At 45.1% G+C, this 25,364-nt stretch overlaps 1 protein-coding gene across 2 annotated transcripts in view; it reads left to right on the forward strand.

Annotated features, from left to right (window-relative positions):
• Positions 1–5,312: 5,312 nt before the first annotated feature.
• The window catches only part of ARIH1 (ariadne RBR E3 ubiquitin protein ligase 1), a 53,144-nt gene continuing 33,092 nt past the window's right edge, over positions 5,313–25,364 (forward strand). For both annotated transcript variants that reach the window (XM_035118027.3, XM_088657057.1), the window contains exons 1-2: positions 5,313–5,937; positions 23,729–23,796. In XM_035118027.3, the coding sequence (XP_034973918.1) occupies positions 5,554–5,937; positions 23,729–23,796 (452 nt within the window). In that variant the 5' untranslated portion in view covers positions 5,313–5,553. The remainder of the gene's footprint in view (positions 5,938–23,728; positions 23,797–25,364) is intronic.

A 25,364-nucleotide genomic window follows, 5' to 3' on the forward strand; every position in this document is an offset into this window, starting at 1 on the left:
ACTGGCTGACTGGCTGAACCCAAAGGGTGCTCATCAATGGCTCCTCTTCATCCTGGACAGAAGTGACTAGCGGGGTGCCACAGGGTTCTGTCTTGGGCCCAGTCTTATTCAACATATTTATAAACGACTTGGATGATGGGCTTGAGGGCATCCTGAGCAAGTTTGCAGATGACACCAAATTGGGAGGGGTGTCTAATACCCCAGAGGACAGGATCACACTTCAAAATGACCTTAACAGGTTAGACAACTGGGCCAAAGCAAACAAGATGAATTTTAACAGGGAGAAATGTAAAGTACTACACTTGGGCAAAATAAAAAAATAAAAAATGAAAGGCACAAATACAGGATGGGTGACACTCGGCTTGAGAGCAGTACATGTGAAAAGGATCTAGGAGTCTTGGTAGACCAGGGGTCCCCAGATTTACCGACGTTTGGGCCGGTTCCCACCGCGCCGATCGCGTGGCGGGCCGGAGGACGGGGGAGCGCGTGCCTGTGCGGGCCGGCGGGCGGGGGAGTGCGGGCCGGCGGGCGGGGGAGTGCGCGTCCGTGCGCATGCGCACGGGCGCTTACTGGCGCGGCGGCACGCTTCCAGGGTGGAAAAAGCGCCGAAGATCCGTTGTGCTCATGCGTATGGGCCTCCCCCGACCCAGAAGTGCACCAGAAATGACCTCTTCCGGGTCGGGAGAGGCGCATACGCATGCGCACAAAGGATTTTCGGCGCTTTTTTCCCGACCCAGAAGAGCGCTGCCGCGCTGCGCGCCATAAGAGCGGGCGGCGGGCGGCGGGGGTCGCCGCGGGCCGGATTGGCAGGCCAATTGGGCCGCATCCGGCCCCCGGGCTGTAGTCTGGGGACCCCTGTGGTAGACCATAAATTGAGTCAGCAGTGTGATGTAGCAGCTAAAAAAACCAATGCAATTATGGGCTGCATCAATAGGAGTATAGCATCTAGATCAGTGTTTCTCAACCTTTTTTGGGCCACGGCACACTTGTTCCGTGAAAAAAATCACGAGGCACACCACCATTAAAAAAGTTAAAAAATTTAACTCTGTGCCGCCCTATATTATAATTATGACTGTAAGAAACACTTGCCAAATATTGCTTTCCGGCGGGTCAGTGTTGTGTATTGGCGGCCGCCAGGCTCGTTTGCACTGAGCTTTGGGAAAGAGGAGGAGAAATATTGCTTTCCGGTGGGTCAGTGTTGGTTATTGGCGGCCGCCAGGCACGTGACAATGCAAATCGCCCTTCTCGTCGCCGCACGTCGCGGCACACCAGCCAGCGTCTCACGGCACACTAGTGTGCCGCGGAACAGCGGTTGAGAAACGCTGATCTAGATCAAGGGAAGTAATAGTACCACTGTATTCTGCTCTGGTCAGACCTCACCTAGAATACTGTGTCCAGTTCTGGGCACCACAGTTCAAGAAGGATACTGACAAGCTGGAATGTGTCCAGAGGAGGACAGCCAAAATGGTCAAAGGCCTGGAAACGATGCCTTATGAGGAACGGCTTAGGGAGCTGGGTATGTTTAGCCTGGAGAAGAGAAGGTTAAGGGGCGATATGATAGCCATGTTCAAATATATAAAAGGATGTCATATAGAGGAGGGTGAAAGGTGGTTTTCTGCTGCTCCAGAGAAGCAGACACGGAGCAATGGATTCAAACTACAAGAAAGAAGATTCCACCTCAACATTAGGAATAACATCCTGACAGTAAGAGCTGTTCGGCAGTGGAATTAGGTGCCAATGAGTGTGGTGGAGTCTCCTTCTTTGGAGGTCTTTAAGCGGAGGCTTGACAGCCATCTGTCAGGAATGCTTTGATGGTGTTTCCTGCTTGGCAGGGGGTTGGACTGGATGGCCCTTGTGGTCTCTTCCAACTCTATGATTCTAATAAAAATGATGGAGTGGACCCAAATGCAGACCACAGAGCTTAGAGCAGGGGTTCCCAACAAAATTTTCTCGAGGGCCCCTCATCGAGCCGCTATTGTGACAAGGACCCCCATTAATTCCTAATCCTAAATCTAATTCCTAATTTCTAATCTAATTTTTCCAGTAAGCTTAACACTGATCTTGGAAGGGTTAGGTTCAAGGGACGCCGACGATTTAGGTTAAATGGACACTGACAAGATCGGTTCGAGAGTCGCTGACTTACTTGCTTGAACATCTAATGCATTATCTTCCTCTTCATCTGTAGGCCTTTGTCGTTTTAACGAACCACTTTTTAACCAACGGTCCATTTTTAACTACGCGAACTGTAGCTTCCGCGAAAAACAACGCTTTGTTTACAAACACTACTGTTTTGCAAAGAGGCAGCGCGTGCCAGGGAGGAGGGAGGGGAATGGAGAAGACAGGGTACCTGCGCAGTAGCGCACAAATGAAGCCGACGCATGCAAAGCATCTTGGGGAGGTGAGCGTTAGTAGAATACGCGCGTTGCTTCTTTGCAAAACAGTAGTGTTTGTAAAGCGCCACCTAACGGCATACAGCAGAACTACTGCCTCTATCTAATTCTAGTTTTGCGCTAGACTCTGCTCATGCAGGAAGTGGCCAAAACAAAAAATCTGTTATCATACGAAATATATTTAATATATTTTTTATTCTAATAGCATCTTGCGGACCCCTCTGGCATAGACCACCTGTTGGGAACCACTGGCTTAGAGGAAGCTGTCTGAGGCTGAACTCTCATGAGTGAAGCTGTCACCAATAAGAGAGTTACTCTGAGCATGTGCTGGGTACTTTGCTTTACTAGTGAGTAGCAAAAGCCAGTCCTCGAAAAGTGAGGATTAGAGAAAACAGCACTTCCCAGGTCAGACGTTTCCAGGTCACTGGTTTCTCAGTGGACCTGTGTGTTAGTATTGCTTTTTTAAAGACCTTAATTGCTGTCAAGCCACAAGATGCATTCTCTCACAGTCCACACAGAACATGCTCACTGCTTTTCCTTGTTCTGTCTTCTTGATTCATACTTCTTGCCCTGTATTTATCTACAGTGCACGGCTTGTTTTCTTCATTTTTAAAAAAGCAAGAATCTTTTAATAGCAGTTAGCAATTGGCCCTCAAAGTGTGTGTTGTTGGGAAGGGCAATCACATGAACTTAGTCAGACAACCTGATGACTACCGGTATGAATGTTTTGCTCCATGCTGTCTTACAAGAAATTTTTAGCAGATTAGATTTTTTTAAAAGCAGCCCTAGTGATAGAATACCCTCTTCTCCTGACAGGCTTGTCTGGTTGCAGACCTTTCAGCACCAGAGAAAGACCATTTTTATTTATAGCTAAAGTTTCCTGGATCTAGAACTTGGCACTATTCTCCTATGCTGGATTAAGGCTGGTTCTCTGCTCATTTTATGTTGTTTCTGTGCTAGTTTTTACAAGGATATTGACTTGCTTTTCTGCTGATTTCAGTTTTATTTTTATGTATTAATGTACTTGAAGTATGCATTTGTGATGTGGCTTGATTGTGCTTTTATACAGTGTTGTAAACTGCTTAGATGACTGTGCAGAATGAGCAATATAAAAATAAGTGGTGTGCATGTCTACTGAGAAGGAAATGCCACTGGGTCTCATACCAAAAAGCCTAACTTCACATATACAGTATGTTGGAAAAGATGAGTCTCAAAATCTAATCGTTGGAAACAAAGGGGTTGCTTGGAATGGGGTGATGCTTTGTATGCTATTCATCAATGTTTGTGTTTGGTATCATTTTCTCTTCAGTTTTGATTCAGTTATTTAATCAGGACATTTTTTTTGAAATGCTCTACACGATGAATATAGATTTTTTGTTGTTGTTTAGTCGTTTAGTCGTGTCCGACTCTTCGTGACCCCATGGACCATAGCACGCCAGGCACTCCTGTCTTGCACTGCCTCCCGTAGTTTGGTCAAACTCATGTTCGTAGCTTCGAGAACACTGTCCAACCATCTTGTCCTCTGTCGTCCCCTTCTCCTAGTGCCCTCAATCTTTCCCAACATCAGGGTCTTTTCCAAGGATTCTTCTCTTCTCATGAGGTGGCCAAAGTATTGGAGCCTCAGCTTCACGATCTGTCCTTCCAGGGAGCACTCAGGGCTGATTTCCTTAAGAATGGATAGGTTTGATCTTCTTGCAGTCCATGGGACTCTCAAGAGTCTCCTCCAGCACCATAAATTTTTATTGGTGCTTAATACTGACATAACGATTATGGAAAAGCGGCATACAAATAAAACATGAGGTGAAAGGGCTCCTCCACACAGTACAGTTACATACATTGTAGAATTTGCAATTGCTATAAATGTTGTGGCGGTTGCCCACTTCTGTAGATTTAGACCAGTGATGGCCAAACTTGGCCCTCCAGTTGTTTTGGGACTACAACTCCCATCATCCCTAGCTAACAGGACCAGTGGTCAGGCATGATGGGAATTGTAGTCCCAAAGCAGCTGGAGGGCAAAGTTTGGCCATCACTGATTTATACAAATCCATAGAAGATGCAGCTGCCCATGCCATGGCGGCCTGCCTGTGAATGTTATTGTTATTGAATGTTATTGAATGTTATTGAATGTTATTGTGGAGCAATGCATCCAATGTATTGTGGAGCAATGCATCCAAAATATGTTTATTGTCGGTGGGATTTTATTTTACTGAAATGGATGTCAGGTGTTTTATGGGGAGCAATTCACACATGGCATCTAACACAAACCATGAAGATACTGAGGAAATACTACCGGGTATGGCATGCACTTTCCAAAATGAAATTACAGGGAACCAGCCAGAAGGCCTTTTTCGGTGGCCACACCTTGTACTGTGACCATCCTGCAGATGGCCAAGAGTTAAGACAACTATACAATTTTTCGCAGGCGTCTGAAGACAGCCCTGTTTGGGGAAGCTTGCACTGCTTGATGCCGTATTTTGTTGTAAGCCGACCAAAGAAGCTGGGGCAGTCTAGTCAGATGCGCGGGGTATGAGAAATTGTTATTCTTATCTAGCAAACTCTTTGCCACAAACCGCGCGGAACTTGCGCCCTAACCTCTTTTGCCACACCCAAGATGGAGGTGCCCAACCACTCCCTTTCTGAAGGGGAGCAAAGAGTAAGGAAACCTCTCCCGCTCAGAAAATGGCCGCCGCAGTGGAGACTCCCTTTTATTGTTTCACGCGCGTGGCCACACTCAATATGGCCGTCACCACGGGCCACCAGCCTTTTCTCTCCTCAGAAAAGCGTCAGCGCGCCGGTCTTAAAAAGAGAAAAAGGGCGGGGCTTGTCGCCTCTCTTCCCCACCCCACTCTTTCTGGCCCGGCCCGCCACGCCGGCGACGTCATGCGACGCGGGGTTGCGCCTCGCCGCTGGCTGCGTGCGTGCGTGTGCGTGCGTCGAGGTGACGGAGCGGGCCGGACGCGTCCCTTTGTTGGCTCAGCGGCGCCTGTGAGGAGAAGCAGCAGCAGCAGCAGCGGGCAGAAGCAACAGCGGCGGGTGTTTGTTATCGGTCCGCCGAAGGGAGGCGGCCAGGCCGGAGCCTTCGAGTCCGTCCGTCCCCCCGGCGGCCCGCTGGGGCCGGCCCCGCTCCGCGCCGTCTCTCCCCGCCGCCGCCGCCTCAGCCGCCATGGACTCGGACGAAGGCTACAACTACGAGTTCGACGAGGACGAGGAGTGCAGCGAGGACAGCGGCGCCGAGGAGGATGAGGACGAGCCCGACGACGAGGACGAGCCCGACGATGACAACCTGGACCTGGGCGAGGTGGAGCTGGTGGAGCCCGGGCTGGGCGTGGGCGGCGAGCGCGACGGGCTGCTGTGCGGCGAGACGGGAGGCCTGGGCCCCGGCGGCGGGAGCGGCGGAGGCCTGGGCAGCAGCGGCCTGGGCGGGCCGGGCCCCGGCGGAGGGCTGGGCCACGAGCAGGAGGAGGATTACCGCTACGAGGTCCTGACGGCCGAGCAGATCCTGCAGCACATGGTGGAGTGCATCCGAGAGGTCAACGAGGTCATCCAGGTGCGCGCGCGGAGCCCGGCCCGGTCCAACTGGCTCGAGGGGGCCGGCTTGGCTTGCACGCGGCGGGTGGCGGCTGTGGAGGAGGAGGAGGTGGAGAGGAGCGGAGCAGCCGCGGCTGGAGGAAGCTCGGGGTGGGGGGAGGGAAGGGGTGGGCGCTGCTCGTGCAGGAATGCGGGCTGTGGAGGGCCAGGAGGATCGGCCGCGGCCTGCTCCAGCCACGCCTTCGCACAAGCACTTCGCCCAGCCAGCGAGCTGTTTGGGAGGCCCTTGCTTTTTCTCCCTCGTCCTCCCTCCCGATAAGCTCTTATTTCTGCCTCTTGGCAGGGGCGAAGCGGAGTGGGGAGCACGATGAATGAGTAGCAATGGCTCGGGGTTCCGTTGTCTTGTTGCGATGGGTGGAAGGAGGGGTGTATGTGCTCAAGCGGGTGTTGCCGGCTGTGTCAGTGTGTGCGCGCTCAGGGTTTTCAGTGAACCTGGCGTGGCAACCGGAGGGGCAGCCGAATGGGCCTTGCTGCGTTAGAAACAGCGGCTTTGTGGAACCAACAAAATAGCCTCAGCTTATAGGAGCTGGAGTTCCCAGATGCATAAAGCATTGTTCCCAGTTGGAAGAAAGAGAGGCGGTTATATACACACACTCTTTCTTGTAAGCAGTGGAGGGTGACTAATAGCCATGAAATGCATGGCCTGTGACAATTCTCTATGGACCTTAAATGTGTATATTCCATCCCTATTATCATCAGAAATAATCGATGTTAACACAGTGTGCCCCTATGATCCCTAGCCATCTTTTTAAAGGATTCTGGACTGCACCCAGGGATTGGCACCCTGGCCCAAGAATTGAGTCCCAAAAATCCCTCTGGATTGTGCTGTACAGCTTTTCAGTATTGCAAAATAAAAGCAACAACAGGGCAGGGTGTAGAGTGTGTGTAGAGTGGTGTAGGTCTGGAGTTTTTAGGTACTGTTGTGGCCTAGTGAGCTGTATAGTTTCAGATATTCTTTAGTCTGCACCCACATGTTTAGAAACACTTGTTCATGTTGCACTTTTTGCAGGTTCCACAGATACTAGAACTTTATCAGAGCTGGGGTTAATCATACTTCAAGTAGTTGCATTGAAATTGATGGACACAACTAGCTTCAGTATTAATTTCAGTGGGTTTGTGCTGGATAGTTGCCAGGTCTGCTAGTAGGGGGATGAGCCTTCCAACTGCCAAGGGGTCTCATTTGTCTGATATAATGCTTTTTGGCTACAGTAAAATATGATTTTGGGGGCAGGGAGATGCCGCTATAATATTTTAGGGTTGTGTGTGTTAAAATTCCACTTGTGTAAAATAAATTGTGTTTTGATTTTTGTGAAAAAAATTATTCCTGATATTGGTCATGAAGGTAGATGGTCGTTAAATCTTTTTAGTTCTAACCAATCCATTCATATTAGGCATCTTTACATGTTGCTGTCTTGAAGATTGCTGGTTCTTCAGGACTAGGAAAATCTCAGGTGTCTAGTTGTTAATGCTTTTATCTGGGTATTTTCCTGTGCTTTTCAGTCCTCAAGTTGAGATACAGTTGCCTAGGGATTGGAAATGTGGAAATGTGTGCCCCCCTCCTTACACAGACAATAACTATTAAGGTAGACAGGCAGGCAGTATTCTGTTAGCATCTTCACCATCATGAACTTACAACCATATTTAATAGTTTGCCTTTAGATAATATACTAGAATAAAACATAAGTGCTCCCCTACACATACTGATCTTGCTGAAAAGTCATTAATGATTCCTGCAAAGTATCATTTGACTTATTCAGGAAAGTTAATAACATATTAACATGATTAAGGAGCACTCTGTCTTATATACTAAGGAAGGTATTAAGCTATGGAAGTTTTGGTTCTAATTTTGTTTAGTTCAAGCTGCTTTTCTTGTTTGGCAACCATGTTACTTCTGGTTGGTAGGAATAATTGCCCTCCCTTGTCTCACAGGTTAGTTGCCATAGCAGGGGGTAGGCAATCAGTGGCTTACATAAAACTCTTTGAAAACTTCTTCCTTCAGCAGCTCCTTTGTTTGGATCAAATAGGAGAGGAAGTTGCTTTGACGATAAAAGTGCAGGCATCCTCACTTTGCATGGTGTTCACGTTTGCCAAACTTGGATCTACCATGGGAGATAAGTTGCATGGTACCCTGACTGATTTTGGCCCCATCTGTACCATACATTTAAAGCAGTACCACTTTAGAGAGTCATCACTTCCCCTGAGAATCCTGGGAAGTGTATTTTGTTACGAGTGCTGAGAGTTGGTATTCCCCAGTATTCCCCTCACAGAGCTTCAGTTCTCACAGGAGTCAATCCCTCTTCCCAGGGTCCCCCAACAGCTTCTCAGCAACAAATGACAGTTCCCAGCATTCTTTGTGTAAATCCATTATTCTTTAATGTGATATACCTTATAGAGTACCTTAAATGTATAGTGCAGATGGGACCTTTGTTTTACTGCATGTGTGTGTTCTAACCATTTTCTAGAAAATACTTTGCTAAATCAAAGTCTCCTGTCCTTTGAGGGGAAAAGAGATGTAGTACTGGTATATCTGTCTCGGCAGGTGGAAAAAGCAGTAGGAGAGGGGGGCAGCATTCTAACATTTATTTTAACTGTGATGAGACAGGAGAGAAGCTAGGATTGGAAAATGCATTCAGATGATCCAGAGAGGCTCTTACTGCCATTCTTCTACATTTTGATATCACAGTGATTTGGCCCTAAACACGATTAAAGAGAAGGGGCAGTGCTTTTTTCCTGGGAAGGATGCAGGGATACACATACCCCTAAACATTTTATGAATCTAAGTTTGGCCTCATTGAGGGGCAGTATTTCAATATGAGTAGGAAAATGAGAGTACCCCTAACCATTTTTTAAAGAAAAAAAGCATTGGAAAGGGGTAACCGTGAACCTATTTGGGGTCCTGGAGGGGGTCATTGTGGCCAGAGATTGCTCTCCTATTCCCAACAGAAGACCTGCATGTCATTTTTATATTGGGCGTGGAACTCTCAGCTTCCAGCCCTAAATCTATAGAGGCAGTGTTTTGGTTAGACTGAAAGCAAACTGAACCCAAACTTTTTAAAGGGCCTTCACTGATGTGGTGAGAAGAATGTGAGAGGTAGTGTACTTTGCCCTGTAGATTCCAGCTGCTGTGTCATTATCTGTTTTTCTTACCCACCCTGACTGTTTGCAGCCTGACAGTTTGCACTTTAAATACAACAAAGTTTTGCTTAACAGGGAGGGCTGCAATAGATTCTGACTACACAGCAAGTAGGAAAATACTTGTGAAGTAACTTGTAGCACTATTTGTGTACTTTTTGTTTGAAGTCATGTTGGCTACTTCACATTAGTAGTGAAACTCTCTTGCTTTTTGGGAACCTTCAGCCTTAAGGTTTAGTCCTTTGGTGATTTTTTTTAAGGCAAGATAAAAAATGGCTGCAGTCAGATTTCAAATTGCAAGGGTTGGGTGGTTGTTATTGCAGAGTGAGTAACAGTGGGTGTGGATGGATTGTGTTCTGCTTCAATTTTGTTCAAGTAGACCCTGATCTCAAGCTTATCTCTCCTTAATCTGTAGTGTGAGATATGTAAGAAGTGTGTATCTTTGTATCTTTGTGTCTGACACTTCAAGGTCAAACATAAGATTGGAGTTTTATTCAGGGAGCAAATGTGCTTGGTCAACTTGATCTCCAGTCCCAGCCTGCTGCTGTTGGGTTATATGATCGGCTTCCCAGCTCTTGCTCCTCAGGTATTCAGTTTTTGTGAGGCTGAGCTAGCACATGCTTTTTACTTGCTTAACACACTTCTACCTTGGGACATATTGAAGTTGTCTTCAATATATTATCCAGCAAACAGAAACTTTAGAATGAATGCCTTCTGGGTTGTTGGTTTTGTGTGTGTGACAGACACAGGAATGACTTAAAGGTAAAGGGACCCCTGACCATTAGATCCAGTCGTGACCGACTCTGGGGTTGCGGCACTCATCTCGCATTATTGGCTGAGGGAGCCAGCGTACAGCTTCCAGATCATGACTAAGCCGCTTCTGGCGAACCAGAGCAGCACACAGAAACACCGTTTATCTTCCTGCTGTAGCGGTACCTATTTATCTACTTGCACTTTGAAGTGCTTTTGAACTGCTAGGTTGGCAGGAGCTGGGATCGAACAACGGGAGCTCACCCCATCGCGGGGATTCGAACTGCCGACCTGATCAGCAAGCCCTAGGCTCAGTGGTTTAACCCACAGCGCCACCCGTGTCTTACTAGGAATGACTTACCACCCTGGAATGAGGTGGGGTTACTTGTTCAGTCTCAAAATCTGCATCAAAAGTCTATAATGAGCAGGAGGGAGCAGTTCAACTAACTTATATAACATCACATGTTCATGTTTACATATTACTTTCGCAAGCATGCTGAATGCTAAGTTATCATTAGTTACTTTGCTGAATTCTTATCCAGGCACCATTGTTCTCAAATGTGAGTTATTTATTGAAAAGTCCTGAAATGTGCTTTGGAAATTATCAGAACATTATTGTGTTGCTACTTGTGTTTCTGAATCTGAGGTGCTTCAGTCCACTTAACACAAGATATTTTTGTTTTTGGAAAAAATACCAGAATACAGAATACCAAGCTAGTGTCAGACAGAAGTAAATGCATGTGTTGGTATTTGTTCTTATGCAAGTGAAAACTAATCCTTTCCTAATTGTTGATTGCTTGTATTTTAAAGGTTAAGTGCACAGACCTAACATTCCTTGAAAATTGAAGCCAATAAACATTATTTCCCTTAGGCTTTGAGCAGAGGGTTAGAGAAGAGAGGGGAAGTTGAACATTAAATGCATTAAATGACTTACCAGTTACCACATAAAATGCTACTTGGTACGTTATGAAATAATAAAATTAACACATTTTGATTCTGACAATAATCAGGTATATTTTTGCTACAAGAGATGGAACTACAAGCTGCTACAGTCTAAAGTAACTAAGCATATCCCCATGACCATGAAGAAATAAATTCATTTTTTAGAGACAACTCAAATGAATGAATACAAGTAGGCTTCTGAATAGCTTCTTGCCTAATGATAAGAAATGCACACAAGCTCTTCTAATAGAAAGATTTGATCTATTTTTTTTTACTTTGGGACTAGTGATGTTGTATAAAATTGTTATGTTGAGAGTCAGGCTTGCAGCTTGCTTGCAATACTTCCCTATAAAGCAGCTAATACTGTTTCTTTGTTCATTGTCATTGGATAGTTTTTCTTCACTTTTTCCATATGGGACTTTGCATGGAAGAAGAGAATACTACTTAAAGTTCTTAAACTTTTGAGTGTTATGCCTCAATATGTGTAGTAGGATAGAGGTTTTTGCACATAGATACGTGTTTGCATTAGTGAGAACTCACACAAATACCTGTTGGACACATGTTCTGGCTTATTCCAGAAGGGAGGGAAGAGAATTGACAAACACCCAGACTTCGTCCAAGAACAGTTCTGGAACTGCTGCTTCGTCAACATCTCCTTGTTTTCTCCCTTTTATGGGCAGCCCTACAAACCGAGTCCAGTTTCTGTTGTGTTCTCTGCCTCCTTACTTGTGAGGAAACTGTGGCCCCTGGCTTGAGGAATACTTTGTTCCCTTTGTCCTGAGGTCAGCTGCTAGGAAGACACAGCTACCCATGGCCTCTTTAGCAACATTGATGCTTGTTTGTTTTCTCCTTTCTCTCCCCCAAATTTCCTTAACCCTCTTCTCTCACTTTGGACTCCATTCTTGTCCAGTGGGCTTGTGCCACAAATTGAAGTAACAGAATCCATGTGTTTAGCTATCTTAATTATCATATTGCATCTGGAATGGGTTATGGCAGTGGTTTTCAACCAGTGTGCCATGGCACCCTGGGGTGCCCTGAATTATGGTCATGGGTGCCATAGACAACACTGGCCTCTGTCCTTTGCGCTCGCACTCCCTCCCTCCTCTTATGCCCTCTCGCATCTCTGCCTTCTGAAGGTTTGTGCAGCTGTTTGATGCAGCAGCCTTGGCTACTAGCTCCCCAAGTGAATGGTGCTTCTGGGGCTGGCCAGGGGGTACTTTCCATGTCCCTGTGGAGCAGTGTGAGGAGGCACCTATCTTTGGGGCAGGGGAGGGGGCAGCTCAGAGACAAGGGATGGCAACAGTGGCTACCCAGAGGACTCTCAAGGAGGGAGGAGAGAAGGCTGAGGGAACACTCCTTAAGGGAGGGTGAGTGGCTACCAGCTCTGCAGGCAAGGGGTGACATAACTGGGCTCCTGATCCCCACAGGGTGCTGCGGAAAGAATGTAGTTGGTCAAGGGATTTGTCAACCCAAAAAGATTGAAAACCTCTGGGTTATGGCACGCTAGCATGCTTTGGAACAGTTATTACATCATGTGATAAATATGATTCTTAAGACCCAAGGAAAGTCAGCATGAAGGTAAAATCTGAAAAAAAGATAAATGTGAGGCCTAGTTCAGGAGCACACTGCCTCCAACAGTCGAAGTAAAGCATATAACCCACATGGTTAGGAGTCCCTGATAGCCCCATCCTCAAGGAGGATTATTATTGGCCAAGGGAGCCGGCGTATAGCTTCCAGGTCATGTGGCCAGCATGACAAAGCCGCTTCTGGCAAACCAGAGCAGCACATGGAAACGCCGTTTACCTTCCTGCTGTAGCGGTTCCTATTTATCTACAGTGGAACCTCGGTTTATGAACACCTCGGTTTATGAATTTTCGGTTTATGAACACCGCAGACCCATCCGGAACGGATTAATTCACTTTCCATTACTTTTAATGGGACAGTTCGCTTCAGTTTATGAACGCTTCAGGTTATGAACAGACTTCCGGAACCAATTACACCCATGTTTCAGTTTATGAACGCTTCAGTTTAAGTACTCCGCGGACCCGTCTGGAACGGATTAATCCACTTTCCATTACTTTCAATGGGAAAGTTCGCTTCAGTTTCTGAACGGTTACTCTGCGGACCGTCTGGAACGGATTAATCCACTTTCCATTACTTTCAATGGGAAAGTTCGCTTCAGTTTATGAACGCTTCAGTTTATGAACAGACTTCCGGAACCAATTGTGTTCATAAACCGAGGTACCACTGTACTTGCATTTTGACATACTTTCGAACTGCTAGGTGGGCAGGAGCTGGGACCAAGCAACGGGAGCTCACCCCGTCGCAGGGATTCGAACCGCCGACCTTCTGATCAGCAAGCCCTAGGCTCAGTGGTTTAACCACAGCGCCACCTGGGTCCCTTTGATAAGCTCTTGTAAATGGATTGGACTGAAATTGAGCTCAAAATTCATTGTTCCTTGGACTCCCTCTTTATTTTGACTCCCAGGGAGTGGACCAAAAATACTTAAGGTGTGTCATACAGTCAGACCTCGGTTTGCGACCGCCTCCATTCGCGACCGCTTTGGTTTCTGACCACCGTGGACCCGGAAGTGTTTACATCCGGGTTCCGCGGCGCTCTGATGCGCAGAAGCATGCGCAGAAGTGTTCTATCGGTGCTACGCGGGAGCGACCGATTCGGGGAGCGACCAACTCCGCGGAACGGATTGCGGTTGCAAACCGAGGTATGACTGTACTGGAAGATAAAGCTTGTTGGATGTGGCCACACCGCCCTAGTGGTTGTTGATGGAAGCAGAATTGGAGGAAAATTGAATTGGTTTAAAAGTTGGGCATTGCCTTTAACCAGCATGAAAGGACATGAGTTTGAAGAATCAGAGTGGATTGGCAAGTGTTCGTATATGTGAAACTGTCTTATTGAAGGATCACGATCAGGTGTAATGCTTTTTGTTTCTAAGGTAAGAAACAGAAAAGCAACTCTTTAATATTAACAATAAATAGAAAGGTTTATACCGTATTCTTTTTGCCACTGGCTAATGGAGGCAGTTGTGGAAATGGCAGCACTGCAGGCCCTCTTTGGCCAACCAGAATTTGACTCTTTTACTTCTCTGTTTTTCGAAAGCAAATGAATAGCTACCACTTGTGACAGTGGTAGGAAAAACAAGCCTTTTGATTCTGGGTTTGGTGGACTGTGCTCTGGTAATGTAGTAGCTAGATTTGTTGGAGAGACATTCCCTTAAATTCCTGCTTGGCCACAAAGCCTCCTGAGGAGCCTTGAGCTGGTCTCAGCTGAATCTTACCTCACAGGGTAGCTTTGAGGATAAAGAGAGGGGGGTATATTCTGCTCTGAGCTGTTCAGAGAAAGGGAAGGATTATAATATAATAGTGGAGCAATCTCCAGCTCTGTAATTGCATCTAGCATTAATTTCGTTTGCACAACTTCATATATTATCACTGATGTACAAAAAAAGGCCTAGGCTGTCTGTCATTTAAAATGATGCACACTGAAACCATTGGTACTGAAAAAAAAGGTGAGGCTTTTATAGTCTCTGTTTGAAACCTGGCAAAGTAATTTCATACTTGGAGTATTCTGAAATGTTTCTGAGTCTCTGTGGCTGTAAAATAGATTTGTTTGAAATATTGCTGATATTTCTGCTCTGTGCTAATTGTGGCAGCCATTCCAGAAATGAAGACCATTACTAGAAGCTGTCACTTTCAATGCTTAAGTGACTTGCAGATCCTTGATATATTTTTAACTTCAGGAGGGTTGCCTACTGGAATAGGACAGCTGTTTATTTTGCCACTAGCAGTCTTCAGGCAACAGAGCACACATGTAATCACACTAGCCCAGACCTAAGTAGAAAGGGGGTGTTATGTAACTCTCCAAGGGTTTAGAATAAGCTGGCTTGAGTTATGTGGGTTTTTTTTTTGTAGGCTGCAAATATTTTTTAAAACATGCGTAACCTGAATAACTCTTGGGGGCCATATTACTGCGTTTTGAGAATACCTGTGATATTTATTCTGACTTTCCTCTAGATTTTTTTTTTTGCAGAAATTCAGTAGATTTTCTGCAGTGAAAACTATAACAAACCCAATTGAGAAGACTCCCTCTTAAAAGGGTGGTATGTTGCACTTAGTGACCACTTGATACTAGTCTATTCCTATAAAATCTTGATTACAGTTCTTTCTAAATTATTCAGTTGTATTGTATGGGCATTTAACATTTGTCAAATCATAATTTCTGTGAGGACGTGTTACACCACCACAGTAAGTGTATGGGTACACATGGGTACTATGTAAATTTGACATTTGCAGAAAATGCCCAAGAGACTTGACATGGCCTTTACTAGGATAAGAAAAGCTTTTTTAAAAAAAAGCCCTGGTAAAAGCTAGTTTTTCTCAGAATAACACATTAATTAATCCTGTTAGCAGTACTGCTTAATCAAATGCATATCGTGTTGCTGTGGATTGTTCCATATTGAATATTTAACATAGGAAAGTCACCTTATACAAGTCAGACTCCTGGTCTACCATTGCCTGTACTAACACCAGTCTTTTTCAGTTTTCAATATGCCAGAGATTGAATCTGGGAACCTCTGCATGCAAAACATGGACTACAGCCCTTCCCTTAAGGACATCTAACTGTTTAGAAGCTATGTTTTTTAAAAATGTCTGAAATTTTAGGATGAAACTCAAATAACTGGTCATCATAGTGTTTCTGCTGTCTTCTTCAAAATATACTGGCAGATGCCTAACACAAGACATTAATATCCTTGATTTATCTTTTCCACTTTTCAAATGTGTTTCCTTTTCACTCACATTTTCCTTTGCCATATATCTGAAGAGCCCCTTCCTACATGATGGCTTTCACTTGAGCAAATTTTAATATGCCAGCATACTCTGTTTTGTATGAAATGACACAGATGTAAAGCTTGTCACGAAAATATATGCAAACAGTCGTGTGACCTTTTTCCGTTCACTGCTCACATTTATTCTAAATGCAAAAATAGGGAATTATATATGTGAACACTTACTGTACACCGTGTCAGGTCAGCATGCAACAAAATGCAACACTTTGCATAAAAGCAATATGTCTGCTGTTTTAGTATTTTCATCATCTCACTCTCCTGCTCCTCCCAAAACAGATTGCCAAAACTCACCTTCACCCTGAAAGAATTCCCAACTTTTCTAATAGAATGAAGCTTTGGGTGGAACCATATGGAAGCCCATGGTTCGTTCATGAGTAAAGGTGGAAATCTATTAACTGGGCTGTTCTTTTCTGAAGCAATAAAATTTCGGGCTTCCCACTTTGCAGTGTCAGCTCCTAAAGTGGTTACAAGTAAAGTAATTTTGCAGTAATATGCTGGATTGTACATCATTATTGGGACCCAGGTGGCGCTGTGGTTAAACCACTGAGCCTAGGGCTTGCTGATCAGAAGGTCGGCGGTTCGAATCCCTGTGACGGGGTGAGCTCCCGCTGCTTGGTCCCAGCTCCTGCCCAACTAGCAGTTCGAAAGCACGTCAAAATGCAAGCAGATAAATAGGAACCGCTACAGCGGGAAGGTAAACGGCGTTTCCGTGTGCTGCTCTGGTTCGCCAGAAGTGGCTTTGTCATGCTGGCCACATGACCTGGAAGCTGTACGCCGGCTCCCTTGGCCAATAATGCGAGATGAGCGCGCAACCCCAGAGTCGGTCACGACTGGACCTAATGGTCAGGGGTCCCTTTACCTTTACCCTTTACATCATTATACAATAAAACCAAGTGTAGGAGATTGTACAGTGGTGCCTTGCTTAACGAATGCCCTGCTTAACGAAATTTCCGCTTAACGAAAGGAATTTTCGAGCGGAGGTTGCCTCGCTAGACGAATTCGTTTTATGAAAAATTCGTCTAGCGAATCGCGGTTTCCCATAGGAATGCATTGAAATTCAATCAATGCGTTCCTATAGGCCAGGCATCCCCAAACTGCGGCCCTCCAGATGTTTTGGCCTACAACTCCCATGATCCCTAGCTAAGAGGACCAGTGGTCAGGGATGATGGGAATTGTAGTCCAAAACATCTGGAGGGCTGAAGTTTGGGGATGCCTGCTATAGGCAAAAAAAATCCAAAAAAATCAATGCATTCCTATAGGATTCGCTAGACGAAATTTTCGTTATAAGAAAAGACCCGTGGAACGAATTAAATTCGTCTAGCGAGGCACCACTGTAAACCCATTGTCTCAAATTTCTAGTGTAAAGCTTTTCACTGGAGCTGATTGAAAAAAACTACCTTTCCCCTTTCATTAGTTTTCTGGTGGTAGTGTCTTTCCCTTCATTGAGAGCTAGTGTGAAGTACTGCTTACTGTTTTGAGCTTAGATTCAAGGAGCTTTAGTTTGAATACTCACAAGCCACAAAACTTACTGGGTGACATTGGGACAGCCAGTGCATAAAATGTGACAAGCCCATTGATGTATGCCACCCTGAGCTTCCTGGAGGAAAGTGGAACAGTAATGTGAGAAATGTTGAGTCCGGGCTTCTAAGTAACAAAACTAGCTTCCATTTTAAGCTTCATCATTTGCTCCTTGATACCATGCACTTTCAGGTGACTTGTGCAGTTGAATGGTTTCTGAGGATTTCAGTGAGAAAGGGTAGGAGACACTTGTTGGCTATGCATGTAATGAAGCCAGTAGAAGTGGTACATGCACAGAAGTGGAGCCCCTACCTTAAGCCTTGGCCTGTAGGAGAGCTAATACCATCTGAAATTTTGTGAGTCACGCATGTGTCTAATTAGGTAGAAATGATTTTTAAATTTAGCCAGGAACTGTTTGACATGGAATGGTAGGCAGGAATGTTTTGCTAATTTTGAGTTGTGTTTTAGAAATGCTGAATGAAATGCTTCTTCATTAACTAAAATGTTGTGTGTGTGCATGCATTCAAAACAAATGGATGAATTGACTGGGCAGTGCTTTCTTACATTTGAACTATGCCTGCATAGGGAGAGCCAAGAGTTCAGCACTCCTGAAGTCTTTCTACATTGAACTACCACTGTACCTATACAGTGCTTGAGATGCAAGGAGGCTCCTCCCCCAAATTATAGTGAATTTTTGCTAGTCTTATCCCGTATGCAGATTAATACTGCTGAATATCTATAGTCAGTTTCTCTCTTGCTCTCTCTCCTTGCCTTCCAAGTGTCTTCCATTTCCCTTGTATTGAACAACCCTAGGGTGTGTAGCCATGAACACAATTCATGTTTAAGTACAGTGGTGCCTTGCTAGACGAATTTAATGCATTCCACGGGTCTTTTCTTATAACGAAAAATTTGTCTAGCGAATCCCATAGGAATGCATTGAATTTTTTTTTGAATTTTTTTTGCCCATAGGAACGCATTAATTGAATTTCAATGCATTCCTTTTTTAAAAAAATATATTTTATTAATTTTCCAATTAAAACCAATTATATCACATTCATTATTTCAAATTATACACATATATATATCAATCAAACCGAATGTTATGCCAAATCGTCTAAAGAATTTTTTATTTGGGTTCCCATGCTTCAAGAAATTGGGGATTCCTCGCAACCGTCCACTGCCGTCTTTTTTCTAAAGTTCAAATCGTCCTCCAAGTTCATAATAATCCAGATCTTCCCCTTACAGTCACATAGATGTTTTCCACTTTCAACCGATTGTTTCCCAGCTGCTGAGATAAATATCAAACAAGGTTTCACAAATGTTCTTTCTCCTGTGTGGGTTAATCAGTCCAGCCTCCCCATAAATCTTCTTAGTCTGAAGCTCCCTGTTGCGTCGAAGCAGCGCCATCTTAAAAAGCTCAAATCACTTTCGTTTTCTCTCATAGCCATGAAGATTAACGATCTTTATAAAATTTACAGCTTTTCCAGGCAGAAGACCCAAACATCAAACCATAAACTCTTGGTAAATTAATGGATCTCCTTGCCCTATAGCTGAACTTAGCTTCAGGTCGCTGCTCCAATTCAAAGTGCGTCACAGCTCATAAATCCTCCGAGCGCGTCCAGGACTCCTTCCGTCCGACTAGGGGGGGGGGCTTTTCTCATCGGCAACTCCACATCTTTAAAAATTATGCTCAGTAACAACAGTTTATAAAGTTCAACTCACACAGTCTTTTGCTTCTCTTTCACTCCAAACAAGCCAGGACATCGCGTCTGGGAAGGTACGAAGTAACTCATATGAAGAAAAATAAAACTCCATTCCCTTATCGCTCCGTCCCCATCAATCCTTCTTCCAGATGATATACAGCCTTTAACTCCTCTCCCTCAGCAGCATAGATTTCTCAGCAGTAAACAGCGCTTCTTCCCCTCCTTCTGAAGTATGTCCATAGATTTAAGCCTAATTATCTTCTTTAACCATGGAAATCCCCGCCATGCAGATTAGCGTCCGGGAGTCCTGGCCCTCGTAAGTGCTTTTCAGCCCAAGCTCCCCCCACTCCATAAACAGTCGGAGTGGGTCTGGGGGCATCGCGGGCCAGCGGCCCCTCTCCGTAACCCCCGGAGAGGGTAGGGGGTTGCCATTTACTCCCCTAGCAACCGCCAAATTCCTTACGAAGGTCAGAGGGATGGAAAACAGGTCCGCCATTCCTGCCGGCGGAAACCGGACGAATTTCAATGCATTCCTATGGGAAACCGCGATTCGCTAGACGAATTTTTCATAAAACGAATTCGTCTAGCGAGGCAACCTCCGCTCGAAAAATCCTTTCGTTAAGTGGAAATTTCGTTAAGCAAGGCATTCTTTAAGCGAGGCACCACTGTACTTTTTAATTAATGTTTAGAATTCATACCAAAAACCGATAAAATCTTGCTTGTATTAGTGTGACTAGGTAATTACAGAACTTGGACCTAGTTGTTATTTCCCCCTTCCCTCCTCCAGATACTGTGGGCAAGAGTTTTGTAACAAGCCCAGGGCAGTCAGCACTTTCTAGGACCACATCTGCCTTCCCCTCTGAGCATTGGCCGTACTGGCAGAGACGGATGGGAGTTGAATCCGTGCTAGTTGAGTTACAACTTCTCCGAGAATGGGCCGGTTGACGCTCCATCCATCGGAGGATGGGCCAGAGTGTGTGTGCACGTGCGCTCTTCCGGGTCAGAGGAAGTGCACCGGAAATAGAGTGTGTGCACGTGCACCGTGCACAGGCGCCATCAACCTGGAAGTTGGTCCCTGTGCCGTGGTGGCAGGGGTCGCCATGGGCCGATTATACAAGCCTAATGGGCCTAAGGTTGCCAACCGCTGCTCTTGGCTTTCTTGCAATTGGAGATCAGTTAGAGATAATGGTCTTCAGTTGGTGCTGTGGGACTCATAAATGGATTATATCTCAATCTAAAATCTGAGGATTTTTTTTTTGCATCTTCCTCCCTGTGTTGCATGTTGGGATTAAAAGTGGTTTCTGGGTCTATTCTGGGTGTTTCTATTATAAACAAGCATAACAAAGTTGCTTTTCAGTGAAACTGTTGCATTCTAATACTGTAGATTATTTGTGTGGATACAAATTCCACAGGGTCCTAGGATTGACATTTTCCTCTGAGGTAGCAAACCCATAATCTCTTACAACTGTAGCATAGTACTGTAATAGAAATGAAGTGATCGAAGCAACTTGATATTTAAATACTATTTTGGAAACCTGCAACTCCCATCAATTCGTCCCTGATCTTTGATTATGCTTTTGGGGCTAATGGGAGTTGGAGTCCAATAATATCAGGCTGTGTGTGCATGTGTGGTTTTCTACCCACCTACCCTGGATGTAACATATAGTGGCAGATTTTGTGATTTGGATTATATTTGTAGTGCTGCACATTCATTTTACTAGCAGTAGTCTTCTGAAGTAGCAAATTGTTACTGTAGGCTTCTGGCAACGGTTAGAATATTTAGAAATCGGTTATGAATTTGGCCGGTGAGGTATTGAATGACTTGATATTGTCATCTTAAAAACTGTTGTCAAAATCGCAACACTCAGAATTTGGTAGTGTAACTCTTGTCCCAGATAGCAGTTTACTAAAAAAAATCCCACATGTCTGGCCTTTGGTACTGTGGGTACTTGAGGTAGTATGTGCTATGAGTCTGAAGTACCGTGTTTCTCCTAAAATAAGACACGTCTTATATTTATTTTTCCTCCAAAAAAACACACCACGGCTTATTTTCGGGGGATGTCTTATTTTTTTGAGCGGGAGCTGGCAACAGCATGCTGCGCCGAGCCCCGACCTGTTGAGAGCCGGGGAGCAGAAAATAAAAATGGCAAGGCTGCCCTTGTAACAAAGCACAATAATACCGTAATACTGCGGAGCTGCGGAGCTCAGCGGGGTTCCGGCCCTCCCATTTGCGTGCTGCTGGGGAGCAGAAGAAACGCCGTGATCCAAGGATCCAAACGCGTCGGCGGAGCAGGAAGCAGCCGCAGAGGCGGCTGTGAGAGAAGCGGCAGCGGAGGAACCGGCAAGAGGCGGCTGCACGGGAGCCGCTTCGGGAAGCGCAGCGCAGCGCGAAGAGCCTGGTGAGAGGCAGCTGCGGATGCAGATGAAGCCCGGGATCTGCGTGGGCGACTGCGGGCGAGCGCCCTGAGCGCTGCGGCGGTGGCGAAGAGGCGCCCGATCAGCTGAGAAGCGGGCTGATCGGGCGTCTCTTCGCTACCGCCGCAGCGCTCAGGGCGCTCGTCCCCAGTCGCCCACGCAGATCCCGGGCTTCATCTGCATCCGCAGCTGCCTCTCACCAGGCTCTTCGCGCTGCGCTGCACTCCCCGAAGCGGCTCCCACCCCCGCAAAACACTGAGGCGGCCGCGGGGGAAGTGCCGAGAGCGCCCAGGAGCGCGGCTGCAGCGACGGTAATCCCAGGGGCTGCGGAGGTGGCTGTGGGCGCGCGCCAAGCCCCAAAGTACGGCGGCGGCGCTGGAGACAGCCACTGCGAGTGGCATGAAAAGAAGAAGATCGCCAGCAAGCGCGCTGTTGCCTCTTGCCGGCTCCTCCGAAGGCGCTTAAATGCCTTCCTTTCCTTGCCAGACCTGCTCCCCCCCGGCTTATTTTCGGGGGATGTCTTATATTTATTCTACTAATGAAAAGCCTGACATGGCTTATTTTTGAGGACCGTCTTATTTTAGGAGAAACACTGTAGTGCTGGATAATTAGAATATTAGTCATTACATTAGTGTAAAGTAATGTCTTTTTGGTGCCATTTCTGAATTTCTGTCCATGGGTGCCAGAACCAGTGATGTTGCTTAGCTTTGCAACTGGGATGAATAGGGTTTGGAAATAAAATAAGCTTTTATGACATGAGCCAAAATACCATTTGTATTTCAGCTAGGCTCATAAATAAACAAATGCCATTTCCAAGCCTCCCTGCCCTGTGTCATTCTCCCTCCCCAAACCTTAACTTCAAGCAGCAGTAGCATTGGGGCATGGCAACCTACAGTTCCCAGAGAACTTTATATCAGGAACTTCCTGTTTGTAAGTCTTCCTTACAAGGAAGCCTTCCTTCCTTCCTTGAAGTCATCTCACTTAACAGATTCCTGTTGCTGAGTGTAAGTTGTAGTGTTAGAAATTAGTCAGGCACCAACGTGTTTTGCAACTAGCGCGGGTCTAGTTGTGACGACATGGAGATCTTAGGATGCCAACTGGGGAAAGCAAAATGTCACTTAGAGAAGGATCTGAAATATTTTCTTTGAAGCTTGAATTTGTTTTAATCCGGGTTTTATTTGATGTTTTAATGTGTTGTAAACTGCTTTGACTTGATGGCAGAAAGTGAGGAGGAATTAAAGAACCTTTTAATGAGGGTGAAAGAGGAGAGCACAAAATATGGTCTGAAGCTCAACATCAAAAAAACCAAGATCATGGCCACTGGTCCCATCACCTCCTGGCAAATAGAAGGAGTAGAAATGGAGGCAGTGAGAGATTTTACTTTCTTGGGCTCCATGATCACTGCAGATGGTGACAGCAGTCATGAAATTAAAAGACGCCTGCTTCTTGGGAGAAAAGCAATGACAAACCTAGACAGCATCTTAAAAAGCAGAGACATCACCTTGCCTTGTGTTCTGGTCCATGGGGTCACGAAGAGTCGGACACGACTAAACGACTAAACAACAGCCAACTGCTTTGAGATTTGTTCTTTAAAATATAAAGCAGTGTAGAAATAATGATGTTTCTAACCACAACAAATTCCACCGGGAGGGCAGGGATTGCACCTAGACATTCCATGGTGGAGACTGTAACATAGGTTTAAGGTGCCATTGGGCGATTAAATTATATATCTGAGTTTTGAACACTGGCAAGTTGTGTTGTTTTTAGGAAGCAGGTAGGTGTATCTAGCAAAATATGGTGGAGGAAATTCAGCTGCAGAGAAGTCTGGGGATAGTGAAGGATTTGCAGTTGTCTTTAAGAGCTTTGTTTTTCTAAAACCCTTGATTCCTTAAGATTTCTTTTAGGAAAACAGGAAACATAAGCACATTGTAATAATAAGCAAGGTGTCTGTGGTTTTTTTAATGTAACTTTAAAACCTGTTTATACTTTCCAGGGTGGCTAACCTGTGACCCTCTCCCTATTGCTGGGCTCCCATCATCCCCAGCCAGCATGGCCAGGCATTCAGGCATGATGGGAGTTGTAGTCCAGCAATATTAGCAAGGCTACAATTTTCCCACCACTACTATAAACAGAGGTTCAGCCATTTGTGACACTGCACTTGAGTTGCGACTCTGAGACACTGAGCACCTCCAAAGCTTAGCATCATGTCAAATCATGTCCGCCAACGTGTGCAGGGGCCAGAAATAGAACCCCTGTGCAAAATATTTGTCGAGTGTACTGCCCAGAGCTCGTTGGAGGAAGGGGGGATGTAAATGTGTATTGGAGCTTTGATGCCTACGCATGTTAAACTTCCAGTTCTTTATGGGCACGGCTCTGTTTTGCTGCTCATTAACTTCTACCATGACATTTCCCTCCCTTTTTCTAGAATCCAGCAACTATCACCAGGATACTCCTTAGTCATTTCAACTGGGATAAAGAAAAGCTGATGGAAAGGTAAGCAAACTGCTTTTCTCCTTCTGGAAAGTGTTCTGGTAACCTGGTAGGTTTAGTATTCCAGTTATCTATACTTGGCTACAGATTAGCATTCACAATGGTTTTCAGATTTTTGTGAGAGCAAGTTCTCTTAGTGAAGAAAATGGTGTTCAAGCCACCCTGAGTATGTAAGTGCTTCATTCTATCTAGACAGTCACCAGTTGCCTATGTTAGAGGCAATCAGATGGCTGAATGCGAGGCATGCTGTGTTTTAAGGTTGTGGTGGTAGAGTGGAGAGGACAAGGGTGGGGTCAGGGAGAAGCCTCCTGTTCCCAAGAGATACCCTGCCTTTTTATATTGAATATGCCCGTCTTTTACAATGTGTTCTCCATAGGATTTCATAACCCTCAGTGCAAGCGTAAACATGGTCCTGGGTGGTGACTGGGGAGAGTTTTCAAATCTGGGTGATTTTAGTTATGCTGGCACTGGCCCTTGCTTGTACCTGACAATACTCATTGTATTAATGTCAGGCTACTTGCTGTTGACAGATATTGAACAACCATATAATGTGGGCAGAGCTACCTGGCTTGTGTCTTGCTACGTTTAATTTGTAGCTTGAGTGTTGCTATAATAAAACACTATTTTCAAGAAATGCAGATCTTATTTCTTTTTTGCAAGTTATATTTGAACTGTGCCAACATGAAAATGTGGAGGTTAAGCAACTGCAAGGAAGCCAAATATTCTCAAATCAAAAGAGTTCCTTCTCTAACTCCCATGAGGAGTTCAGAGTTGGACTCATGGAAATGGTACGCCATGGCATGAGGCACTTTCAGCATTCATTGTTGTTGCACTTAAAATGTCCAACACACTGTCTAATTTTTTTTTAAGTCCCAGTTCAAAGAGTAACATAAGAAATATGATACAAGAGGAGAAATTGATGGAGGTAGGGAGTCTGTGGCTTGTCAGAAGTTGATAGTCTGCAGCTACTTTCATCCTCAACCATAGTGTCTGAGACTGACAATCTACCCTTCATAGTTGCAAAGATAAATTTGAAGAATCTGGTGCTTTGCTGATTCCTCAACCAAGTTAAAATGTGGCCTTCTTCATTGTGCTCCAGCTGCTTTCAAGATAGAGGTATTTAAATCACCAAGAAAAAATTGTAAATGAGAAATGTGGTTTAAATCTATTTAGAAATAGCTGGATCCAGCTATTAAAAATATTGGTGTAAAAGAGAAGACTAATTGATATTTCTTGCATATTAACATTTGGTTTGACAACTTGTTTAAGATGGGAACCTTAGTTAAGAGAATGGTAAAGTCATATCTGAACTGCCTATTTTTCTCTTGCTTGGAACACCAGACAACTGAGTAGGGAAATGAGGTTGAGTAATTGTGTCTTACACTTGCTAGTAAAGTAGAAAAGTTGTAAATGGATTCATTAAGCTTTTTTTTCATGCTAGAAAATCACATAACTACTGGTGGTCTATGTTTTCACCAAAAATAAAGCATGACACTGGCTGTTTGTTTGCTTTTTTTTTAAGAGCATAGCTTTCAGGTAGCATAGCAAACACTACCCAGTAGGAAAAATAT

Source organism: Zootoca vivipara, chromosome 13, assembly GCF_965207765.1.
Source record: "Zootoca vivipara chromosome 13, rZooViv2.hap1.1, whole genome shotgun sequence".
Lineage (NCBI taxonomy): Eukaryota > Metazoa > Chordata > Lepidosauria > Squamata > Lacertidae > Zootoca > Zootoca vivipara.